The following is a 23,962-nucleotide window of genomic DNA, read 5'->3' as shown; positions in this document are numbered from 1 at the left end:
GTTCCTAAACCATACTGTACAGCTTAGGCTTAGAATATTGTGCTCATCCCAATCCATGTCCCTCAGAAGGGACATGGGACTATGTGTTCCAGCAGTCAGCCTTGGGGCTTAACCACAATATACAGCTTTACATTGGGTAAAGATAGCTGTACGTTGTGATAGTGTTGTGATATTGTGACTGTGTATTGTGATCTCTCTCCCAGCTTGTGGCTGGACTTCCTGTGCACTCACAGTGTGTGTATATATATATATATATAAACCACATATGTGTACACACAAAGTAGGACTGAGAAGAGAGATCAACACCAGCAAAGCAACATTAGACTTAAGCCCCCTATTAGTGCTCAGGGTATGAGCAATGGAGTCAGGTGAAAGTTTCAGACACTCAAGTGACAGAAGCTAAAGCAGGACATAAAGCAACAAACCTCCTGCGGCAAATGTTTTCGTAAGTTTCAGACACTCAAGTGACAGAAGCTAAGCAGGACACAAAGCAACATACCTCCTGCGTCAAATGTTTTCGCTGAAAGTTTCAGACACTCAAGTGACAGAAGCTAAAGCAGGACATAAAGCAACAAACCTCCTGCGGCAAATGTTTTCGTGTATTAGAGATGACCCTGCATAATCCACTCTTATTTGTGATACATAAGCAGAAAGAGCAGTCACAAGGGCACCCTTCACAGAACACTCCTGCTATTACGTACCTTCTCTGACAAATAGAAAAAACAATTACGTGATCAGACATTTCAAAGGCAAACTGGTACTACAGCAAGCACACTTGGAAAAAGCAATAAATAAGAAAACCCTGCTGATACAGTAGGCTTAGAATAGCCCTATGACAAAGAAATGGCTTTCTAAAAGCCTTTACAAGGTCTGCACAGACTGTAAATGTTCAGTATAAAAATAAACAAAAAAAGATATTAAAATGTGACACAGTAAAATTTTTAAATAGAGAGGACCTGGTAACAAATACAAGCTGTTCCCCTTCACACACACAGGCTGGACCTGGTAACAAATACAAGCTGTTCCCCTGCACGTACACAGGCTAAAAACTGGAGCCATGTCATTAATTACTTTCCGATTAATCGAAGTATTTTAGTCGACCCGGAACAAAACTTTGACATGAAATAGCTTAAGGCTTTATTGCTTTCATTTAAATTTGGCAATTGAATTTATAACCCTCCTTGTGAGACAAAACATTGAAGTGTTTGGTTTTAGTTTTTAAATCCAAACTCTCTGTGTACCAGGAGGGTAAGGTTAACAGTCAGCAGTTTTTATCCATAAAGCCTGCAGAGAGGACATATCAAACAATTACTCATTTATAGCTGAAATAATGACAGTTGTCATTAAAAAGGGGCTGATACTCTTCCTTTTTCCATTACCAACACTTAAAAGTGGGTGTAGTTTTTCTTCATCTGCAACGAGGGGACAATGACAACATCATCCGAGTCGTCAGAGTGAGCTTCCTCCCCGGGAGTCAGATGCCATGGCTCCTCAGAGGACCTGGCTGAAATCATTCCAAAGGAAACAAACTCATCAATAAACAACATTGACTAAAACAAGCCCTTGTGGGAAGTGTAATATTCTCTGAGCCATTAAGCCTCCAGAATTACCTACTGTTATTCACAACTCTGATCTATCTTTTCCTGCATGTAACTATTCCCGTCCCGCTTTCGTTAAAGAGCAGGCATGGCAAGCAGTAAGTTGACATACTGACCACACATGATTTGTCTTATTGTCTTTAAATCTTTGCAAGTGGTTACACACCACAAAGTAAAGCAATTCGATACTGAAGCCATCTCGGGTCATAAAAATAAATATTTATTAGGTGGCCAAAAAAAGGAACAATTGACCCAAGCAAGCTTAAGCTAAGCAGAAAGGTGATAATGAGAACTTCAGTCGGATAGAGACTGGAAGCTCTCAACAACTGTCTTTCATCCTTATATCTGGAAAGTACAAAAAAAATATTATTCACATGATGTACTACTTAATGACAATAAAAAATGGTGACCATACTGTGGTTTTACTTATTTTTTCCTTGATGTACTACTTAATGACAATAAAAAATGGCGACCATATCGTGGTTTTACTTTTTGTTTTTTCCCCCCTTTTGCTTCTTTGCTGTTTTTCTGGGTGCGTGGTTCCACACACCTAGTTGATTCCAACATTTGAAGAGATGTCCACGGCATGAACAGACAGAACTCTAATGATTCCAGTAAATACTGGAAAATCTGAGGGATAAAATGGATGCACAAAGGCCCCTAACATCTGATGAGCAGAATCAGCAGCTTGTATCCCTTCTGCAAGAGATCTGTGAGCTAAGTGATGGCATCTATTAATACCCTCTAGTACAATATCCTCCTTTCAGCTATTAATAGCTTTAAAATATACCTTGTCTGAAAACACTATCTCCCAGAGAAAGAAACAAATCAAAATGACCTGTGGTAGAAAGGGGAAACAGACAAGCAAGAAGCCATGCCCTGAGATTTTGGCACTGAAAGAGAAGAGAAAACCAAAGGGCACACAGAGAATATTACTTGGGAAGAACAATAAACATGCCACGGATAAATAAGAGGTTCCTGACACAGAAAAAACCCCACTCCTTTGGTTTGGAAGAGGAGGCAGCCACAGCAACTGGAATGTGGAATAAAGAAAGGGGACAGCAACTGGAATGTGAAATAAAGAAGGGGACCACAACCAGCCCAGAAATAGCAAGAGTGACAGAGAGAGAGCCTGTGAGTGGAGAGGAGGAATGCAGGGAGGCCGTGACATTGACCTCAACCTACAGAAGCACAGAAACCCATCACTTTCTAGTTAAGTGAAATTTTTCTCTGCATCAGTCAACAAATAATGTAAGAGTTTTTCAGGAAGATTTACGAGCCAGCAGTACTAGTGATAAGGATGAGCAAAGAGAACTTCCAGAAGCAGGCACGATAACTAGAAGATGTAACTCCAACAATAAACAGATATTATATATGAAATAGCATAATATTGTCCAAATCACTCTTGATTACGTTCTACTCTTGATGTCTGAGATTTTCTTGTCCTCATCTTCAGTTTAATATACTCCAGAGTGACAACTTTATCATTGTGCTTATGAAGGAGTAAGCACTGATTAGACTTAAGGGTGGTATGTAAATTCATTACGGTTTCAAAAAAGCCTCAAATTGAGTTAGCAGTTGTATCCAGAGTGGCTGACGATATGCAGAGAGAAGATTGTTGTGAGTCTACAAAACATACTCGTCCTTCTTGCCACTCCCCCGACAGAAAGAAACAAAATGCTCCAAGTTTCACAGGCTGAATTGTTATTATCTGTTCTACTTCATTGGAAGCAGCAGGAATAGCTTCACAAATCTTCAAGTACCATCCACATTCCAAAGACAAGCAAAGCAGTATTAAATGCTACACCACTTTTGCTATTTATTTTTAGGAAACAGACATCTAACCTGGTACCAACAAGGAATTAAAAGTCTGCAGTGCTACACCAGGATTATAAAATTATTCTAATAGATACATAAGGTTCTTTAAAACATATTTGCATCTTTCCTATTCCTCTCAAAGCAATGCCAAAAGGCTAGTGAAATTAAATGACTTACTGCAATATACACTTTCACTGAAAATTTAAGATCATTGCAGGATGCAGAGGTCACTAAATGCAAGTTTGGACTTGGGACAAACGAAACAAGAGCTTGTTCAACAGCTGCATGCTTTAAAGCTAAAGGAATTTGATTGCTTTAAATCACTCAGCTGTTAAACAAGCTCCTTGTCTCATGTATTTTCCAAGCTGCAGGGTAACCAGTGAAATACATTACATCAAAACCCAATTTTGCTAGTGGATTTTTGCATCAGTCATGAGCTAGGAGTGACAGATGTTTGACTTTTAGTTAAATTTAACCTTTTTAAGCTATATGAATTCAAATTGCAGAAAAAACCTACTGTGACCAAACAGATTCCCCAGGGCTCACATTTCTTCATAGAGTATGCTCTTCTTCCTTTATTAAGTTTTTCCTGATTTGTCTTTTGGGAGAGTTTGGTTAAACCCTCCAGTGCACTAAGAGCTAATACTTCACAGAGCTGCTTAGTGCAAGACAGTCTTTTGGGCAGTTACAGAAGCCCACAGCCAGAATGCTTCTTCACAACACTCTATCCTCATCCCAGATTTTGAAAAGGTCTCCCATATTCGTAAGATCAGCAGCAAATAGAACCACCATGGCCTGGTATTCACCAGAAAAGGATTGCAAGGAAGAAAGTTTGAATGCTTATAGTCTCCTCTCTATCCCTTCCAATATAAATTCTTTCAGAACTTCTTCACTCTTTACTTTGTCATCATAATCTGCAATAAAAGTTACCTTTGGAGACTTTGTGCTCTGTTAGTATTCCTGCTACTGCATTTCCCAGACTAGCTTCATCTTACACCCTGCTTTGGGTCTTGGGAGCACTTATTCAGAAGCACAAAGCATTTTATTTCTTTCAAGTGATTCTTTCTCTTGGGCTAGAATTTCACAACTGATTTACTCTGGGTTTAGACTGGACATACCAGTAAGAACTCCTGCAGTGGAGCCCAGGCAAAACAGGATGCTGCAGCATTTTTTTTTCTGGATACTGTCACTAGACACAAGTAAAAACACTCAGAAATAAGTACTACCTACTCCTTCACAAAGTAGAATACACTCTTGAACACAGGCAAAACAGGATGCTGCAGCATTTTTTTTCTGGATACTGTCACTAGATACAAGTAAAAACACTCAGAAATAAGTCCTACCTACTCCTGCACAAAGTAGAATACACTCTTGAACATGGAATACAGTAAAGTTTCTTAAACCCATTTTCTTTCACCGAAGGGTAACCTCTGTATCCACAACCCCTGCAAATCTGGCTTATTCCACATCTCGTATCTTAGAGAAACAGCCTCAGCTGCTTACAGCTTGCTCTGTTTCTGAGCAGGTCTGCAGGGACTGTCAGCTTTGCATTGACAAAAAAACCAAGTCAATGTTTCTCAGGTCACTCTCAAAGTTGCTCTTTTTTCTCCAACTGGTCCACCAAAGCCTAAAATATCCCACTCTGGACAGAACCAACCTCTTTCAATTTGAACTTCAAATAACTGCTTTGAAGCTGCATGTCTAAGGCTGTCTTATCTGCATCCCTATTTTACTTTTCCTACTCAGTACTTCTAACGTTCTCTTAAAAGCCTCTCTGGCTTTAACTCCATCTTCTCACAAACAGCAATGGAGAATTCAAGAAGGGAACCAAATGGCACAAGAGCCATAAAGAAAGCCAGCCATTTTCCCAGTTTGTGCTATAATAGTACTATATCCAGGACTTCGTTTTTCTCCTTTCTGCAGCAATTGATGACTGCTGAAAAAATCCTGACTAAATACACATGGCTGATTAGGATGGTTCTTTTTACCAGATGTCTGTCCCCTTCAGAAACTAAGTCAGGATGGTGAAAACATTCTCAGCTTGTCCATGGCTTCAGCCCAAAACGTAGTGGAAAGCACCATATGACAGCCACGGGGCTGGGGGGCTGGAAAGGAAGTAGAGAGGCAATACAGGGGAACGCCATGTTCCTTGAATAATTACCACTCACACCAGAGAGAGACCTGCCAGCCCACAGCTGTGACAAAAAGGCAAAGCACCAGGAGGAAGCTGGTGCTGATACTGTCAAAGGTTTTCTTTTTAACATAAGAGATTGTACTTGCCACTATAAGCAACACATTGTCAAATTAAAAGACAACACACACACAGAGTACGAGTATACATTTGCACACGTGTGTGCCTGTGCAGATGTTCTCCATAAAACTTTGTGTGCACCCACTCAAAACACACATAATTTTGAACACAGAGGGAAATGAGATTACCAGGAACAGATGACATGGAGATGGGAGGAGGTCTCTGGAGTGCTGCTGGGACTGGTTTCTTCTCTGTACTGTAAACAGCAGAATCTGGTTTCTCACTGGACACAGAGGGCCTGCAAAAGGATACGCTGCAGAGTGAGAGGCAGAGAACAGGAACTGCTGCCCGTCTTCAGAGGCTGTGCTGAAAAGTTCCTTGTGTTGCAAGCCTCCAGGAGACAAAAGCTTATCACCTGCAGAAATGAACTCAGACACTGAAGTGAGGTGACAGCCATGTAACTCTCCTTGTAACCATGGCAGCCAAAATTAAAAACTTACAGAGCAGTAAACCACAAGAAAGAGAAAGGAAGTGTTTTTCGAGACAGACTCACCGTAAACCTAAGCAGTAAGGAAATCACCGCGTTCCTCCTGAGCTAAGTCACCAGACTGTATGCAAGGTGGTACCTCTGGCTCTTCCCTGTCCTTCCTCCACAAAACCCTTAACTTTTACATGTCAGGGCTTCAGATTCACTTACACTGATTGCGAGTGTACTAGCAATCAGTTTGATAGCAACTGCATTTCTTAAATTTTGTTGGTTTTTTCCCCAGAGAGTAATTATTTTATTTTTCCTCATTGCTATAGAAGAGAGCACGCAACAGGACATGAGAAGACTACTGCTGCAACAAGAAACACTTTCATTTCTTAAATTTTGTTGGTTTTTTCCCCAAAGAGTAATTATTTTATTTTATTTTTCCACATTGCTATGGAAGAGAGCACACAACAGGACATGGGAAGACTACTGCTGCAACAAGAAACACTTCTAGATCCACACCCTTTGAGTTTTCTCATGAGCAAGCTCTCCCTTGTCTTTGTTGGAGCAACAGCCGCCTTTTTCTCTGCCAAGGAACCCTCACTAAAATTCTATTTAACAAATGACCCCTTTCCAGCAATAAAACCAATTTTGCTAGAGAATGTTGCAGAAATATCTGTTGCTCACTTACCTCTCCTCAAGGAGTACTGTACGTGCCAAGTGAGCCCTGAAAATGGACTGGATGAATGTCACAATCTCCTCTTCCTCCTTGCAATCAGCAGACAAGCTCAAGGAGTTTGACATGGAAGACACGCAGCAGTTCTGCAAAGCAATCAGATTAAAGAAAACTGACCTTTTGCAGAAGCTTTCACAATCTTACTCCTGATTGTGGAAGTGGTAATAGAGCAAATATTCCCATCTTTTGGGCTGCAGTCTTTAAGGTTCTATAAGACTAAATCAGCAGGAAATGCAAATCTGATCATCATACAAGCTTTGATGCATCTGTATTCAATTAGTTAAAGAGCAGACACCTGCAAGGAAAGGTCATTTATTTTCCAGGAAGAAAACCTTTTGAAGCTGGAGCTAAGGCAACCTTCATGATGGATATACCTTCTGCTTGCTCCAGGCAAAAGTGCACATTGGGCCAGTTTACTGAAAGAACACTGCATGTAAAGTACAACCAGATAGACAACCTGGATGGAGAATTACAAATTAACTTTAGCCTGTTAAAGGCCAAAGGATGTTCATATAAGCTGGCAAATGATTTGCAGAAACTAGATGTTTAATTGGTAGGGACATTTTTTCATATTCAGAACTGAGCAATCTGGAGTGAGTTTGATGTGACAGAGGACACCACGAGCCTTTGGTTCAGCACACAAGACTCTTTTACTTTTCAACCCAAAGATGCTTTCCAAATTCTTATTTCTCAACTTCAGTGACACAAGTTTGTCTATTACTACAATGATTGAGTAGTGAACTGCTGAGAGCAAGTACAGTTTTTAATAGCACTCTGAATTAAAGAGTTAAAGGGTATGTTATTAGCTGATGGGAGAACCAGAAAAAAAGAGCAGACCCAGTTACAGTCCATAATGCAGAGAAGTTGGAGCTTTAGTTCTAAGTAAAACTGTAAAGAAGATGAAAAGGCAGGCTAGGGAATGAGCTCGATGTCTTTCTGGAATTACAGTAGTGCCACCAACCAGTGCATTAAAACAACATCACCAGATGATTCAGAGAATTAAGTCTGGAAGTACAGCACTTTACACAGTAAACTAAACATAATAGGAGGCCTGGATACCCATTTGCCCCAATAATTACCTTCTTGTGAGATTTTGCATCGTGCACCCTGTTATTCAGTAACAGTTTCTGTCGAGCTAAATGTCCTCTGAAAGCTGCCTGAAGCATTACAACTGCCTAGAATGGGAAGAAAGATGTAGATATTAGCTCCTTCCAAAGATGGCAGCTGTAAATAAAAACAAGAGTCCAGAGGGAAGAGGCACATTGGGGGAATAACTTTTCCCCGTGCAATGGAAACTCTTTGATGTCTAGATATTTTCTTATGTTTAAGGGATACACGCACATCCCCATCACTTCACAGGTCCTCTGCTGCAATCCAGAGAATCCCCAGCCTGTGACAACCCATAGACATACACCTCCAGGGTTTAAATTCAATCTGGGAGGCATTTGTGATTGATCCTATCAAATGTAGTTAAGCTCTAGCTGCCAACACCAGCCTGTATTTCATGAACAGAGAAACATATTAGATTCTGGCTTCCCAGCAGGCTCTGGGATGCTCTGATACAACCAGAAATCAAGCCAAGTCTGGCGTACCACAGTGGTGATTATGCTGAACATAAGTCTTTCCTCTCTACTTGGAGATTTTACTGGTTTCTAATCAATAAAAGCATCTAGACATAAAGCAGTATGTTTGCATCACATGGTTAGAATTTGTTCTAATTTATGAAAGTAGGATTTTTAATGTTCTGGAAAGAAACAAATGTAAGATGCTATGTCGTGCTATTTGAAAAAGCAGCTTCATCAAAACCTCTGTGCAAAACATTTATCAAAAAGTGACAAGTTTGTCAGTTTCTTCATAATACTCAGAGATGTTTCTTCTTAACAAAGGCTTCAAGTTCCTACTACAAATCTTTCTGAAGACTCATCGTAGTGAAAATGAAAGCACCATTAAAATTACCTAACATAGAAAATCCTTCCTGCTTGTATCAAATTTTGTTCAAAATTTTCGGAAGCATTCACCTTGCAGAAGGTACCAAGTATAGAAAATTTTGGGCCAAAAGGGGAATACTTGTATATATATCAAAGAAACCCAGGATGTGGGAAGGGAGATCATGAGCCAGCCTGAAGAATAAACACAATCTTGGTATAACAGCTCATATTACAATAAAATCTCTTTAAAAATAAATAAGTTATTTGTTTGTGCTTTGACACAAATTAAATGCGCTTTACTGTCCTATTGGGTGTCATAAACACACTCACCTCATCCAGAGCAATTTCTTCCTTCTGAAATGAAAAATGCCAAGTTAATGCCACAAACATATACAAGTCTTATCTTATGAAGATTTTTCCAAATTTTTCCCAACAATTAAAATGCACAGAAGAACTTGTCCCACCTCTTCCTGAAAACTCAAACAACTTAAGGGAAAAAAACCAAGTCTTTTCATCTTTGAAAAGTGTGTGGATAATTCTTTTGTCTTAAATTTCCTAAGAAGCATTTACAGTGCCCACCTTACACCATATGACCTATATGTGGAAAAAGTAGCATTATGTTGTTGCCCATAGAACAAAATTTAAGGTTAAGGCTTTTTTTTTCTACATCATTATGTCCTAGTTGAGTTTCACTCAATACAAAAAACTTCCTGTACTGTTTGAAGGATTTCTGCAAGGCAAATTCAGCTTCTCAGTTATATTCCAAGGAAGCACCAGCAGCAGTGCTGCTTCTAACACTGATATGCTTCCTTAGTTCTCTGCTCACCCAGTTTCTGAATGGGGGAGTCTGGGTATCTTTCAGCAGAAACAACAGGGTTTGGGGGAGCAAAGGCAAAAGAAACAGCAGGGAGGACTTGAAAAAAGCAGTGGAAGAGAAGATGATGGTAAGGAATCATACTGGGAAGCCCTGCTGCAGTTCTGGCAGCAGGTTACTGTAGATGCTAAAAGTAAGAGTAAGATTCAGAGAGGGAAGTTCCTCACTATTCCCCAACAGGAGAATCTCACCTTCTTTCGGAACATCTTCCATTGTTTCTGGATGATTTTGGCTGCTTGTTCCTTCCTGTGATCTTCTTTACCTTTAACCACGCAGACAGGTGAAGTCTGCAAAGGAGAATCTTTAACTTAGTATTCTAAAGGCACAAACTTGGAATTCTATGAGCAACCAGGTTACAAATGACTCAGAAAAATCAACCAGAGTTGTTAACTGTCCACCCTGCCTCATCCTGGCAACTGTGGCCCCATAATCATCTGTTTAAGCTTAGTGAGGAGCTGGCCATCAAATGACACTGACAAGATGGAGACCTTGTGTAAATCGGCCTACCTCTACTCTTCTCTCTTGAAGAAATTAACTAAAGGAAAAAGAAAGAAACCAAGTACAAACCAAGATTTTTTTTCCCAGTTATTTCTTCTGAGGTGTGGCTGCATATTCCACTTCTCACCGTCTGATCCTTTTGATCCCTAATTATCCCACACTAATTGTCATACCTCACTTGCCAAGCAAAAGTTAACTGCAATTTTAAAAGACTAATTCAATTTGTTGGTGTAAAGTTTTAAGTAGAGGAACAGGAGATTTTATAGACTCTGAAAAAAGCCTCTTGATTCTGTGAAAAGGATTTATTTATAACCTAAAAACGCTGAGTTACAGGCTTAAGTTTAGCAAATGGATCATGTTATATTAAAAATGACAACCTACTATTAACATGAAAAATTGGTAGGAACTCAGTGATAATTACAAATAATGGGAACATTTCAATAAATGGATGGTTACTGGCCAAGAATATATATAGTCTGCAAAGGAAAAAAGGAGCTATTTGTTGGATGTTTTTAAAGACTCAAGTTATTTGGTATTCAAAACATCATCTAGCATCCATCAGCCTATAACACACATAAAAGAATCTAAAGAACTGCACAGTATATCAAAAACCAGCACCCTCTTAAGCCAGAGGACATTTTTATTCATATCTTTTACTACCTGTATTTCAAGGTCTATTTATTTTTAAGTACAAATGATCAAAATCCCCAGTAATAATTTTCAACCAGCTCTTAGTGAAATGAGATTAACATGACCGCGCTGCATCGGGAAGCACGTTTGTCAGTGCCCATTCATCTCTTCTGGCCAGTTACAACAAGGTTTGGCAGAGCAGCAGAAGATTGCAAAGATATCAAATTCAGTCATATTTCACAAAAAACCCTGACCGATTACAGAGCCCCATTTAAGACTGTCCAGGGTTAACAGATGCACAATTATATTTATATTTTTTGTCTTTTGCCTGTCTGCCAGTGAGCACACTTACCTCTGTCTCTATCCTTTTTCTGCCAACTCCTTCAAGACCTCTCTCCCTCTACAAAATTGGACTGCAATTAGCTAATGGGTTCAGATATTACAAGAAGATACAAGCAAAACAACAAATGTTGAGGCACTTTTTCTTAAAAAGTAAGGCAAAAAACCCCAAACACTTAGAAGTGTAAGCTTTTTGCAACATTCCACTGAACAAGAAAAAAAATGAAGGTTGGGTGGATAATGACTAAGAGAACAGCTCAAAAAACCCCCAAGTTGCAGTGGTAATTATTGAAACAACCTATCAACAAACACTGGGAATTAACTAACATTCAGAATCTCTATGACAAGATTTAATGACCCTCTGAAAACACACAACTAGCAGCTATTTAAATTATCAGCTTAATTTGCAATATATTACTTAGATGCAAGGGAAAAAAACCACAACAAAACAAACAAGTAAAAACATGTCTGTACCTTACTAAGCTTTTCCATTGTATCTTCTGCCATTTGTCTTTTCTCTTCCTCCAATTTTGACTCCAACTTCCCTACTTTCTGGGTCAGGTTCTCAGTTTCCTCGCTATGGTTGGAAAAGCAAAGATATTTATAGCTGAAACTTTTCTGTTGTTCCTGCTTTGAATATACTGAACCTACTTCATAATATTTGGTTGCTTTGGTTTTTTTAAAGGCCAAACTGGGAAACTGCTCAGATTAACATGATACATGTTCTCATAGTAACAGACACGGAACATCAATTCTTAAGTTGTGATAGCACAGCTTTATAGTTAACATTTGGAGAAAAGAAGAGAAAAAAAACCCTCAAGGTTACAAAGGTACCCTTGGTACTATTAATAATGCATCTACATCTGACTGACATATATGAAACTGTAGCAAAGTCCTTTCTTACAAAGCAATAATGAAATCACTAAATCACCTTTCCCCCCAGCCCTTGCACAGGATTATTGTCAGCACTCATACAGAATACATGAAGTAAATAGAATGACATTGGCAGGGGTTTAGAAGTGTAGGCTAAGGTAAGGTAAAGATACTAAGGTTTTTCCTTAGAAAGAAAAAACATCTCTGAGACCAACGTGGCAGCTTTCTTTTTCCATTTATCTTATTAGTTTTTATTACGATCTATACTTCTTAGTCTTCCACTTCCTCTAAAACCACTCTATAGAATTCTTCTCCTAGTAACTTACTCCATCCCTCCAAAACAGTTCTGCTTAAATGAATTCCCAGCTTCCTGCAGTTCAGATGAACTCCTGTGGATTTTTATCCACTTCAAAACAGAATTATACTTCAACAGATTGATTTTGTTTCTGAAAGGATTTACTAATACAAAATATGATACCTTAAAGTCTGCTCTTCTGTACTCTTTTCTTCCTTTTTATTCTGCCACTTCTGCAGCTCCAGCTCCACGTCAGCCTTAGCCTGCAGTAACTGCTGGATATCTAACCTATACAGGTATAAGAAAATTAAGCAATACTGAAGACATTCATACTTCAACAAAGTAGTTATTTTTTGTTTAGACTTCTAAAGAAAATAGGTTCTCTCTACTTTGTAAAGTAACTAAATGTTTCATTTTTCCTTTTATACAAAACTAAATGCAAGCATATGTTGTTCAGAAGCAAAAGGCCTCTTTGCACACTCTCACTAATGCCTTTTTGTCCAGAGGCGAGTTGACCCAGGAGGTGGCATCTTACCAACACCATGTAGTTGTGTGCACATCTCCCATGTGATCAGATGCACTGACACACCAAAAAAGTGCAAGAAATACAAACTGCAAATGGATTGCTTACTGAGGAGAAGTCACAGTGCATCCTATGCAGAAGACAGGCTTAAACGAAGAAAGTGGTAGATCAGGAAAAAACACGTTGAAAAGGGGTGACTAATTTTTACAGTAAAATGCTTTCAAGAAGTGCTGTGTGAAACGACATATAACCCTTCAAAAGCTTTTCAGTGGGGTTGGAAAAAAAATATGCCTTGAAAAATGTGTTAGAAATAAGCAGAAATTCTCATTTTCCATCCTCTCACTGACATTTTATTCCTGCAATTTAATTTTAAAATGCTAGTAGGACTAGAAGAAGCTTTTGAAATAAAAGCTAAAGGGTCCCTCAAAATTTGTTGTCTTGCTGACAATGTGAAGGACTTATTACAATGTTTCATAAAGTGACAGGAAACAATTATTAATTCACACCTACAAAAGAACAACACCTCAGACAACAGTCGTGCTTACTCTTTATTGAGCAGGAGATTTTGAAGTGCCTTCTTATCACTCTTCAGTTTCTTCACTAGCCTTTGGAGGCGACGACATTCCTCACCATGGTCTACCTGTTGAGGGTCAGCATGATCCAGGTCTAGAGAAGGCGAAGATGACACAGCAAGTAACTGTGAAGATTCACTGTCTGCTGATGACACCCTGGTGTTCTCCATGGCACATATTTTCTAAACAGGACGAATTTACACACACAAAAAAAAAAGCAAAAGAAAAAAGAAGAAAATTAAATTTAGCATAAAATGATTTTACATAAGTCATGAGAAAAACATCAAATGGACGTTAATTCTAAAATGTCCATTTATATGTAACAAGTATGAGAAAACAAAAAAGGGAGGAAGGGTACAAACATCAGTTTACATGCATAAGCCAGAATGCACAAGGCTGATCTGTTGAAACACTACGACAGGAGCAAGAGCAAGTGGTTCTGCATTTTCTGCTCAGAGACAGGTAAGACAGCCACAAGATTATGATCACTTACTTTTTCTAGTTCCGAAATCCGCCTCACCAGCCTCTGTCTGCTCCACTCACTGTAATCTAAGCACAATAGAAAACTTTAAACATGAAACTCTATCAGTGAGTCAACATTGTTGTTGCTTTTAGGAGCTTCTGTCCATATAGAAAGACAATCTGAACCCCACCTTTAAATATGCAGCCATGAAAAAATGAGAATGGTCCTCAAATATCTGACTCCTACACCAATGAGCTCAGAAATCAACATAAACCATTCACATTCATCAGTGTCAACAACTGAAAAACAGTTTTCCAGTGACATATTAAATCTTCAAGTGACTCCAGTCCAGAATTCTCAGGGATAAAAGGCAACTCAGGTCTGACTGGAGCCGCATACCCAGAAGTCAGAGAGAGCCTCCTGTAAGAAACCTCTCATTCCATTTTGCCCCTCCTGCATCTTCACCTTTGTAGTAACCCCCTTATTCCTACCACTGTACGGTCCTGCTCTCAAACACATCCTCCAAATGTGTCTAAATCTCTTGCCCCACGTTCACCAACTTTTCAGCACGTACTTTTTGTTTTATTGGAAGGAGGAGAACTGCTCAGTACATGATCTAGATCTTCTTTCAGCCTCCGATTCTCATTCTGCAGTTCCTTGATGTTCCTAGATAACCTCAGGACAGCAGCATTCAGTGCCTTTAGTCGTTTCTGGGTATCTCTGCCCTCTGTACTTGGAAACAGGGTCAAAACCAGAAAGTTAACTTAAAAGCAGAGAACAAAGCAGCAGCACTAAAAAGAGTGGAAGAGCCTCACCATTCAGGTCGCCTGGCTAAGTTAACAGCCTCAGCTCCCCCCAGTAGCATTTTCTCAACATTTGTTACTTGAGGAAATATCTATTCTTTTAGGAAAAAAAACATGCAAAGACCATCTTGCTCAACACTCCCACAATTCTTTTAATTTGCATCAAAGAAAAAAGATTCTTCGCAAGTTCATTTATTCCTTTTACTTCCTCCCACACTCTGTTTTATTAATGCATAAACAAGAGTGCTTGTATGAGTTTTATTTATTTGGTTTTCTATTTGTTTTGTTAACCAACCTTATAATACTTTACCAGTGCTCTACGGACCACTCATTTAAAAGCACTCTTCAGCCAACTGGGAGATTCCTCCCAAAACCTGTTCAGCACAGCAAGCTAACCTGTGTGCTCTGAATTGCTTTCTTTCACTTAACAAACAGATGGAGATTGGAAGAGAGAGGGCTATAGATAGATGGAGTAACTCTCAAATAAATCCAACACACAAGTGTATTTTCAGATAACTGTGAATGCTGCTCTAATCTAAAAGAAACTATTCCTGGGAAAGTAAACCCCAGAGAAATTTCTTTCCTCATTTAAGATACATTTCAATCAATGAGAGATCTGAAACAGATTTGAAGAATACAGCTAACATCGATGTGATGGGAATAAAAGGCACGAGGAAAGGAAAAGCCTGCTATGTGTTAAAGGCTAACATCGATGTGATGGGAATAAAAGGCATGAGAAAAGGGAAAGCCTGCTATGTGTTAAAGCTGTTTTAAATATATCACAGTGATTTAGCCTTTTTAATTTTTCCAATAAAAAGGAGAAGAAATCTTAGCTTTTACACATACAGAGTTGTAAAGTTTCTTCACAAAACATTTCTAGAGAGATAAAATGCTTGTTATGAGAAATTTCCTAAAAGCTTATATTTGGAAACAAAAGTCTGAAGTAACTGATGGACCTGCTTTTGGACAGATGCCACTGCTAATGACAACCACAGAACAGTTTGTGAAGGAATCTTATATCCCATCCACTGGAATAATTACAAGGTAAAGGGGCAGATAGCATACAATTAGCATACCAGAGTGAAAAGCTGAATCTAATCTACCTTTTGGAAATTAAAAGGAAATGAAGCCATAAAAGCCAAACAAATCAGGCTGTCCAGATGTCATGGATGACTGACTATTCATACAGCTGTCCCAGGCTGGAGGAAAAAAAATAAAACCCAAAACAAAATACACTCCCAAAAATGGGAAGTAAGAGAAATGATAGAAATCATAACTGCCTCACTGACTGCTATTATTTTAGGCTCATCAAAACCTAAATGACAGAACTGCAAACCGTTTTGAGGACTTGAAATGTTGCCTAGTTTCTAGCTACAATTGGATACTACAGCTTTACATATAAATAATCATATTTCGTTGTTAACACTGAAAAAGAGGAGCTAGATGTCATTCACTTCAGCCAGAAATAACATAGACAAGCATCACGAAAGAAACACTCTCCTACAACTCTTTCCACATGCCCAAGTCCTGACCTTCAACACCATTTATTACTTCAGTGCTCAGCCTCTCAAGGAGAGACTGACAGTCATGTAATGGAGAGAGACTGCCCTCACCACTGCTTTTTTGAAGCTATGAATAAATGAGGACAAGGAAGAGACCTGATGACTCATTTTCACCTATAAATAAATTAGGTGTGATGGCTTACCGCCTCAAGAGGCTACTCACTGCATGCCTCAGACAAAAGAGATTATTTATTTTTTTTTTTAAAACAGTGACAAAACAAATTGCAGTTTTCAATCCACAAGGGATCGTGAATTAGGGAAACCCAAGTAGAACACATAATGAGCCATAAAGGGTCCTCATATGTTTCTATCAATCTAAATAATTAAACCCAAAATTAAGATAGTTCCCTGTACTCAAGACTAGAAGGGCAAGAGTATATTGAAGTGGTGCAGTAACAAGTTTTCCTGTCCCATAAGACTCTCTTGCATCGTCGCTTTTAATTTTCTCTCTTACTGGAGCTTTGTCTTTTGCCTTTGTGCTTTGATTTTTATTTCCTCTATAGACTGTTTACCCTCACGGCCATGTATACACCTGCACACTAGTGACAAGTGCTAGTACAAGCTTCTCTGACAGACTCTTACTGGTGCCACTCATAGATACCTCACAAAAGCTCCCCTGACCTGCAGATCTCTTTCTACCACAGGAAAATGTTTACTCCGAAACACCTTCTTTGCAGCAAGATACAGAACTGACTCAAGAGTAAAATGCCAAACTTTCAGTGAGTTTGTTTCAATCACCAGTGATGTCAGAATAGGTGTGATTATGGGGGAAGATGAATCTTATTTAACAGAGATAATTTTTCAGAGCTTTCACATACTTTTTAAATAGCTCTAGTACTTTCTCAACATCCACAAAATGATCTATCTACAAGAAATAAACCATGACTAAGACTTATGCCAAGGCTGCGAAGAGCCAACCAAAGCAGTATATCCACAAAATGATCTATCTACAAGAAATAAGCCATGACTAAGACATATGCCAAGGCTGCGAAGCCAACCAAAGCAGTACCAAAAAGTAAATCCAGCAATCTAAATGATGGAATAAACTGTTCCCATGCCGTTGTTTCTGTAAGTTAAAGTAGTATATGAGTGATACATCAAACACATATACACAAACATTTGCCTCAAAAGAATTAAACATACTTTTTCCTCATAGTCTCAGATTTTGCCAGCAGGAGTTGGAGACGATGAACCTGTGAAATATGAAATATAGATTCCATTAAGGAGCTACCTGTGGAAGCTGACATTGCAAATACAACACATTTGTCCATTGGGTCAAAAATCACAACAGGACTTTTTGGGTAGCAGTGGAGGTAACGATGCCATCACTGAAAATCAGGGTACTGGTATATTGGTTTTCATCTAGACACTTATGGATTAGTTTCTTTATTTCCATTTTTTTCATTAGCACACTCAACCTACTGAAGAAAAGAGTTTTTTCAGTGCATATATTTGGAGAAATGAGAATATCTATAAAAATCTGATTCCAATGACAGGTGGAGCTAAGCTATAAGAAACTTCTCTAAAACATCTCATTTATACTTTGGCTCAATAACTGAACAACTACCACTCCTGTATGAACGTTGAAGGACCCATCAGACGTACCTCTTCATAGTAGGTTTCCATAGCTAACCTCATTTCTTCCAAATTAGTGGTTTTCATGTCTGCCTGGAACTTACTGAAAATAGAATAATACAAAAAATAATTTAGTCAGACCAGAAGAGCACTGCAAAACCTGTTGGTTGAAAATTGCTAATATGTTCTAGGAGTTCATTAAAATAGCTTAAGGAACAGAAGAATACAGATGAAAAATAACATGGATTTCAAATTCCCTTTACTATCTCATCCAATACAAGCCTCTACCTCCCCAAAGTCATACTTAATAGTGTTGTCTTTTTCCTTGCACTGTTGTTCTAGCTTGAAAATCTTCTGCTTTAATCCACTCACCACCTACAGAGAGAACAAAGACCTCATGAGTCCCAGAATAATCCATCTCTTCACAGAAATTACATTTCTCCATTGTCATGCCCTGTCTTTATAAATTGTACCTAATCAGATATATTTATTCATACATACTTCAGTACCTAGTAAACCATACACGTCTGCTACCCTGTGACAAAGGGAACACCACAGATATCAGATTCCTAACTTGTATCTGTGGTAACATAATCACCTTAATGGTATTTATACACAATCACTAAATAAAAACAACTTTCCCTGCTAAATTCAAGCAAATAATAGGGAGAATGGTTCCTAAACAGATTCAAGACAATGACATAGAAGGCTCCCTAAAATAATGTTCATCCCAGATCTTTGTTACTGGTCCCTTATCTGATGATAGAAACAATGGTTACATGATTCCCTAATTGCTTATTCTTTCTTACTTCATTTTATTTTTTTTTATTCAGTAGTGTTTCAGCTTGGCAAGAGAAAAGAAGGAAAAATGAAAGCAAAAGGTAATGAAGTAACTATTACCCATCCATTATCAGTCTTCTTTTCTGACAAAGCTCGTGCCAGCTCAGAGCCCTGAAAGGTAAGACAGATAAAGCAAGTGACCAACCTTGCTGCTTTGTTCTACTGCCAGCTCTTCCCACACAATTTTCTACCCTGCTCATCTCCACAGTCATTTCACAGTCCAACAGCTTAAGTTCTGAAGTCCCTATGCTCGTTGTCTTACATTAGCACGTTTCTCCCAAGATGCAGATCTGCATGCAGAAAGTGACAGCCACAAGGAATTCAGTGAAATTCAGGTCTTCTATGACCCTAAATGCTTCTCAGCCTGGTGGGTCTGACAATAAAGCTCATCTTTCGCTTTCTGGTTCATGTCTCAGGACCACATGCATCAGTTGCCATGCAGTAGGTTAATTCCCTTCTACTCTCAGGCAAAATATTCAGAAAGTGGGCCTCTGAAGAGACAGCATTTTAATTTTACTTTCAGAAATTAAAACTATCTTTGCTAAATAAACTTATCAACATGGCATGGCATGATCTCCCTTTGAACAGAGGCCGGACTGGTAAGCTGAGATACACAAACCAGAAATCCCTTCATACCAACTAAACAGTTCCCATATTCAAGCTCATCATTCCTAGGAGCCAACACACTACAGACTCCTGAAATCTAGAGAGACAGGAGAAGAGGATCACACCACTCGGCACTCTTTTGCTCCACTTGTATCCCCCCCAAGAAATAGTCACCCTGGAAGGATCCAACAGTTGTTCAATCTGTTTATCCTTTCTATTGTTCTCTTCTTCTAGTCGACGGAGCTTAGTTTTCATTCGATCTCCCTCATTTTTCTGAGCTTGTATTGTCTAAAAGAGGGGAGGAAAATTGTAAGCATGTTTCAGAAATAGAAACACACTGAGTTTTCACATGGAAACACATTTTGATGTCAATAACAATCCAATTACAATGGTGACGATGAAGCAAAAGGAAAAAACAACCGAAACAGACCATCAGGCTGGATCAGGACTGACAGACAAGGGAGGTGACAAGGCAAAGATCAAAGTAAAAGGTTTAACAGAGGCAACCTTACACAAATGATCTACAACAAGATATTTGTCTGTATGTATCCCTAGTGTTCAACATGCCCAGTCCTCACCTTTCATACACTGCACTAAACTCAACTGGGAAATTGTTAAAATGTGAGGGGGAAAAAAACCAAAAAGGCAATGGAGGGACAGAGAAACCAAATGCAATGAACCTTTTCAGTGTCCAGCTAGGGCCATGGCTGGGGTTCAGGACTGGGATTACTTCAAGGCTTCCACATCCAGTACTCAGAAGTATCTATCACACCATAAACGCAATGAAATTGCCTTAAACAGACACAAGTTTAGTTTAGCCTTACATAACAAACGTAAAAATTTGGTGGACGTCCCAGTTGTAGAAACCAAAGTATTTTGAACCAACAAGGCCCTGACATCTACAGGTGGATGGAGGGACCCTGTGACTTTGTATGTAAATACCAGAGAGACTGTACCTTTTTTAGTTCTATAATTTCATCATACATATCTTCTTTTTCTTTGTAGTTGGGAGTTCCAGGAATGTAGCCTACGGAAAAAGATACGTGAAATACGCAGGTCTGAAAGAGGTATTTTGAACTAATCAGAAATCTTACAGTTAAAGCAAAATATTTAGGACAGCACCAAACTAGGATTTCAATCAATCAGCAGGGAAATTAACTTTAGAAATGGAGGCAAAATGGAGATGTCATCGCATGAAACTTCTGCCAGGTTTTACAGAAAATTTCTCCTAATTACTTCTCTTTGCTCTGGTGCTAGATTAAAATAACCATCTCAAGAAAGATATACACTCCACAGAAGACTAAGTATTCTCTTTTCAACAAATCAATTGTTTACAAAAGATTTCTAAAGTATGTACAGAATACATTTTTCTAATAACACCTAACCTGTAAAAGTCTATCATCTTTTAAAGTTGCCAGAAGCTGTGTAATACCAGTAACAGTACAAATATCATTTTAAATGGAAGTAGGATTTTGCAGTTTACAGTTCTCCTTTAAGAAAAGCAGGATGAAAGTTTTACATTTTGCTCTTCTCATAAAACTCAATTGATTTTAACATCACAACCACACGATAAAACACTTTCTAGAGAAGAAGTAAAAGGAGTCAATTACATAGAATTTCAGGCAAGCAGATGGTTTCTATCAATGGTTCCTAAACTATGTTTTGCAAAGTCACAATAAATTGTCTACAGCTGGCCCATTGAACCATATTATATTTGCAACGTTTTCAGCTGCAAATGCATGGCAATTTGCAAAAAGTTCTGAAAGCTAATAGTGACTCATTGCTCAAAAAATTTGGAAACCCCTTTCCTAACCAATTTAGAAATCTCAAAAAGTATCTCATGGATCATATTTTGACACATATATTTTAATACAGACTAAACTGAAATGGCTCTTGCTTTACTGAAGCTGAGATCTTAAGCAATGTGTGTTTTTACATGGAAAAAAGATCATTAACCGTTATCTACTACACCATTACATAGTTTACCATTACTAGAAGAACGAGAATGTTTTGGCTTCTTCATTCCTAGAGCTTCCTTCAAATACTCCGGAGTGCTACTAGAAATGTTAGTTCGCATATGCCCCATGTCAACATCTGATTTCAGAGAATGGCTCATTCCTGCCAACAAAAATGGAACACAAATGCAAAAATCAGGGATAATTGTGAATTAAATTTGCGGATTTATTCTGAGCAAACGCAACGTAGAAAGCTCCAGATGCTGTTAATTATTCCCTCTATAAATTCCAATGCTCAAGATCAGATAATTCCAACCACCCAAATAAATAATAGTGAAATTACTTCCTGTGGAGCCTATAATCAAATACAAATCTATTTTTTAAGAGTTTATATGTTAAGCTGTCCACAACACTGAATTTTATCCACATATGTGGATAAAGTTTCTATACTAATACCTTGTTTCAGTGATCCCAGCCACATCTGCCTTGGGTTTTTTACAGCTGTGCTCTCGGGACGTGCACAGCCTGTTCCCTGCAGAGATCGCCAAACTGCAGCTTTTTTAGGATACAGTTGTGTGCTAGAGCTGTATGGAGACTCTAAAAGAAAAGAAAATATCTCAGCATTCCCTGAAAAAGCTCAAGGTCACAAAAATTCTGTCTTGTGCTTCACAGTTCCCAGACACTGTCCTGTTACTTAAAAAAACCAGAATTTAACAGCATATTACTGCTCATGCAGAGCAACGGGACATTCACCTAAAAACCAAAAATGAGGATAAAGAACAGAGCAACGGGACATTCACCTAAAAACCAAGAATGAGGATAAAGAAAAAATCCAATTCCAGAAAATGAAAAGGCTTAGAAAGAGGCATAACGACAGTGATATGATTCAATGCATGTAGAAATATTTACATGTACAGCTTGGATAGGCAACCTTAAGGTATCTGCATCTCTAAATTCATCCATTAAATTGACCTTTCAATGACTATATGCACAAATGTTCTGTCAATGAGAAAAATAAGCATAGTTAAACAGACAAGTAACTTTATAGCTGCTAATCCACTACCATATTTAGCCTATAAAAGTCTAACTTCACAGGTTACAGAATGAATCTCAGAAAGGTGTGTTCTGCACACACCAGTGAATAATCCTAAAGAGAACAAGAAGTTGTTGTTTCAAGTAAATCTTCCAGTTCCTGTGTCCCACAAACCTACCTTGTTCTGCAACATTGGAAACAGAAGAAAAAAATTTGGAACACTTACTTGGTGACTTTGGAGGCTTGTGAAAAATTTTCTTCTTTAGCTTCTGGAAGAGAAAAAGAATTTTTTTAATGTATTTAAAATATTGCACTCTTGAGAGATTTCGGCATATAATTGGCTTCAATCTCCAACTTGTATAAAGAGCACTTGTTCTAACAACACAATCTTCTGTGTAGAAAACAAAAATAGCAGCATTAAGCATATGCAGATTTGGCCACAGCAACAGTCACCAGAATTAAGGTGATGCCTACTGAAGTTTTATGCTACAAAGTAGTTTACTCATGCTCAGAACACTACGACCTTCCCCATCAGTATTAAATACAAGTAGCAGCAAATTCAAGATGATCACAGAGTAGAGGCTGATCTATAGAACCATTTAGCTAAAGGAAAGTCTTATTCAATTCCATTAAAACTCTGTAAAAGGATTACTTAGGTCCGTAACTTGATAAAACAGCAAAATGAAGCCAAACATCATTTGCAGCCCCCAGTGCTGAGAATTTAGAAGCGAGAAGTACATCTAGAATTATAGGGGGTTTTTGAATCAAACTACGCTGCAGTAACAGTGTTAGCTCTCCTCTCTGAAGGGCATCTTATCGACCAGGAGGCATCACGTGGATGTAGAGTGTGCAAGAACATGCTGGGAGGCTGTCTAAGGCATTCACCCGCAGCACGCCATTAATAAAACTCACCATTTCTGTGTCTGATTCACAGGTTATCACAGACATGCTGTCATCTCCCTGGGAAATAGAGACATTAACTGTGACATTTGCTACTAAATAACTGGTTACAATACGCTTCCAGAAAACTTTACATCCTGTTACTCAAACGAAGTTTGAGTGCAATAAATTAAAATGGTAAATGTGTCACCACTGTTGCAAAAACCAGCATCGTTTGCTCTAACGCAGACATTCAGTGTGACAGGGTGCAAGTGGCTTCATACTCGAGCCACAGAGACTTATGTACTGCAGTGCACAGCATTACAACAGTTGAACCCTTGGGTGTCCCATCTTTCATGCTGCTGGTTCTGCATGAATTTCTCCACCAGTAGGAGTTAAGCAGCAACTCATCCCTCTGTCCCCTTCCTCACTTACTCGTTCCTACCCTTGCTATGCTGTGGGAACATCCAGTAAACTCGACTAGAGAAGTGTCTGGAGACAGAGCGGGTAAAAGCGGCTGAGACCAAGCAGGTATACTTTTCACACACCGTGCTGTATATTTTTTAATTTCCTGAGGCAGTGATCCTTGCAGCACACTGATTATTTTTGTTGTTTTAAGGCCTGTTTATCACTCTGGGAAATCTGTCTGCAGCTATTGCATTAGGAATAGGAGAACATGGAAAGTGCCCAGGCTTGATAGGAGATGGTAAACAACAAGATGTTCACCAGGATATAAGTGTGCAATAACAAAAACACTGCAGTCCTTAGAAACCTTCACAGACCCTTTGCGTTTACAAAACAGGCCCAACAAAAGCCACTTATGACACACAACAGAGTGG

The 23,962-nt window shown here is 38.7% G+C and overlaps 1 protein-coding gene across 4 annotated transcripts in view; it reads right to left on the bottom strand.

The window, feature by feature from the left end:
- The window catches only part of IQCE (IQ motif containing E), a 32,479-nt gene that overhangs the window by 8,049 nt on the left and 468 nt on the right, over window positions 1-23,962 (bottom strand). Inside the window, exons 2-24 of one of the 4 annotated variants that reach the window (XM_014946249.1) lie at window positions 23,157-23,204; window positions 22,471-22,513; window positions 21,668-21,808; window positions 21,243-21,374; window positions 20,213-20,283; window positions 19,431-19,544; window positions 18,711-18,761; window positions 18,115-18,185; window positions 17,841-17,913; window positions 17,379-17,428; window positions 14,445-14,602; window positions 13,901-13,956; window positions 13,381-13,589; window positions 12,496-12,600; window positions 11,619-11,721; window positions 11,158-11,205; window positions 9,869-9,964; window positions 9,134-9,157; window positions 7,955-8,050; window positions 6,831-6,961; window positions 5,856-5,965; window positions 1,380-1,504; window positions 528-1,284 (exon numbers count right to left, since the gene is read on the bottom strand). In XM_014946249.1, the coding sequence (XP_014801735.1) occupies window positions 1,386-1,504; window positions 5,856-5,965; window positions 6,831-6,961; window positions 7,955-8,050; window positions 9,134-9,157; window positions 9,869-9,964; window positions 11,158-11,205; window positions 11,619-11,721; window positions 12,496-12,600; window positions 13,381-13,589; window positions 13,901-13,956; window positions 14,445-14,602; window positions 17,379-17,428; window positions 17,841-17,913; window positions 18,115-18,185; window positions 18,711-18,761; window positions 19,431-19,544; window positions 20,213-20,283; window positions 21,243-21,374; window positions 21,668-21,808; window positions 22,471-22,513; window positions 23,157-23,204 (2,049 nt within the window). In that variant the 3' untranslated portion in view covers window positions 528-1,284; window positions 1,380-1,385. Of the gene's footprint in view, window positions 1-527; window positions 1,505-5,855; window positions 5,966-6,830; window positions 6,962-7,954; window positions 8,051-9,133; window positions 9,158-9,868; window positions 9,965-11,157; window positions 11,206-11,618; window positions 11,722-12,495; window positions 12,601-13,380; window positions 13,590-13,900; window positions 13,957-14,444; window positions 14,603-17,378; window positions 17,429-17,840; window positions 17,914-18,114; window positions 18,186-18,710; window positions 18,762-19,430; window positions 19,545-20,212; window positions 20,284-21,242; window positions 21,375-21,667; window positions 21,809-22,470; window positions 22,514-23,156; window positions 23,205-23,962 lie in introns of those variants that run through there. The other 3 variants (XM_014946248.1, XM_014946250.1, XM_014946251.1) reach the window with 3 other exon arrangements.

This window comes from Calidris pugnax, unplaced genomic scaffold, assembly GCF_001431845.1.
Source record: "Calidris pugnax isolate Ruff unplaced genomic scaffold, ASM143184v1 scaffold123, whole genome shotgun sequence".
NCBI lineage: Eukaryota > Metazoa > Chordata > Aves > Charadriiformes > Scolopacidae > Calidris > Calidris pugnax.
This window is presented reverse-complemented; position numbering and strand designations above follow the sequence as displayed.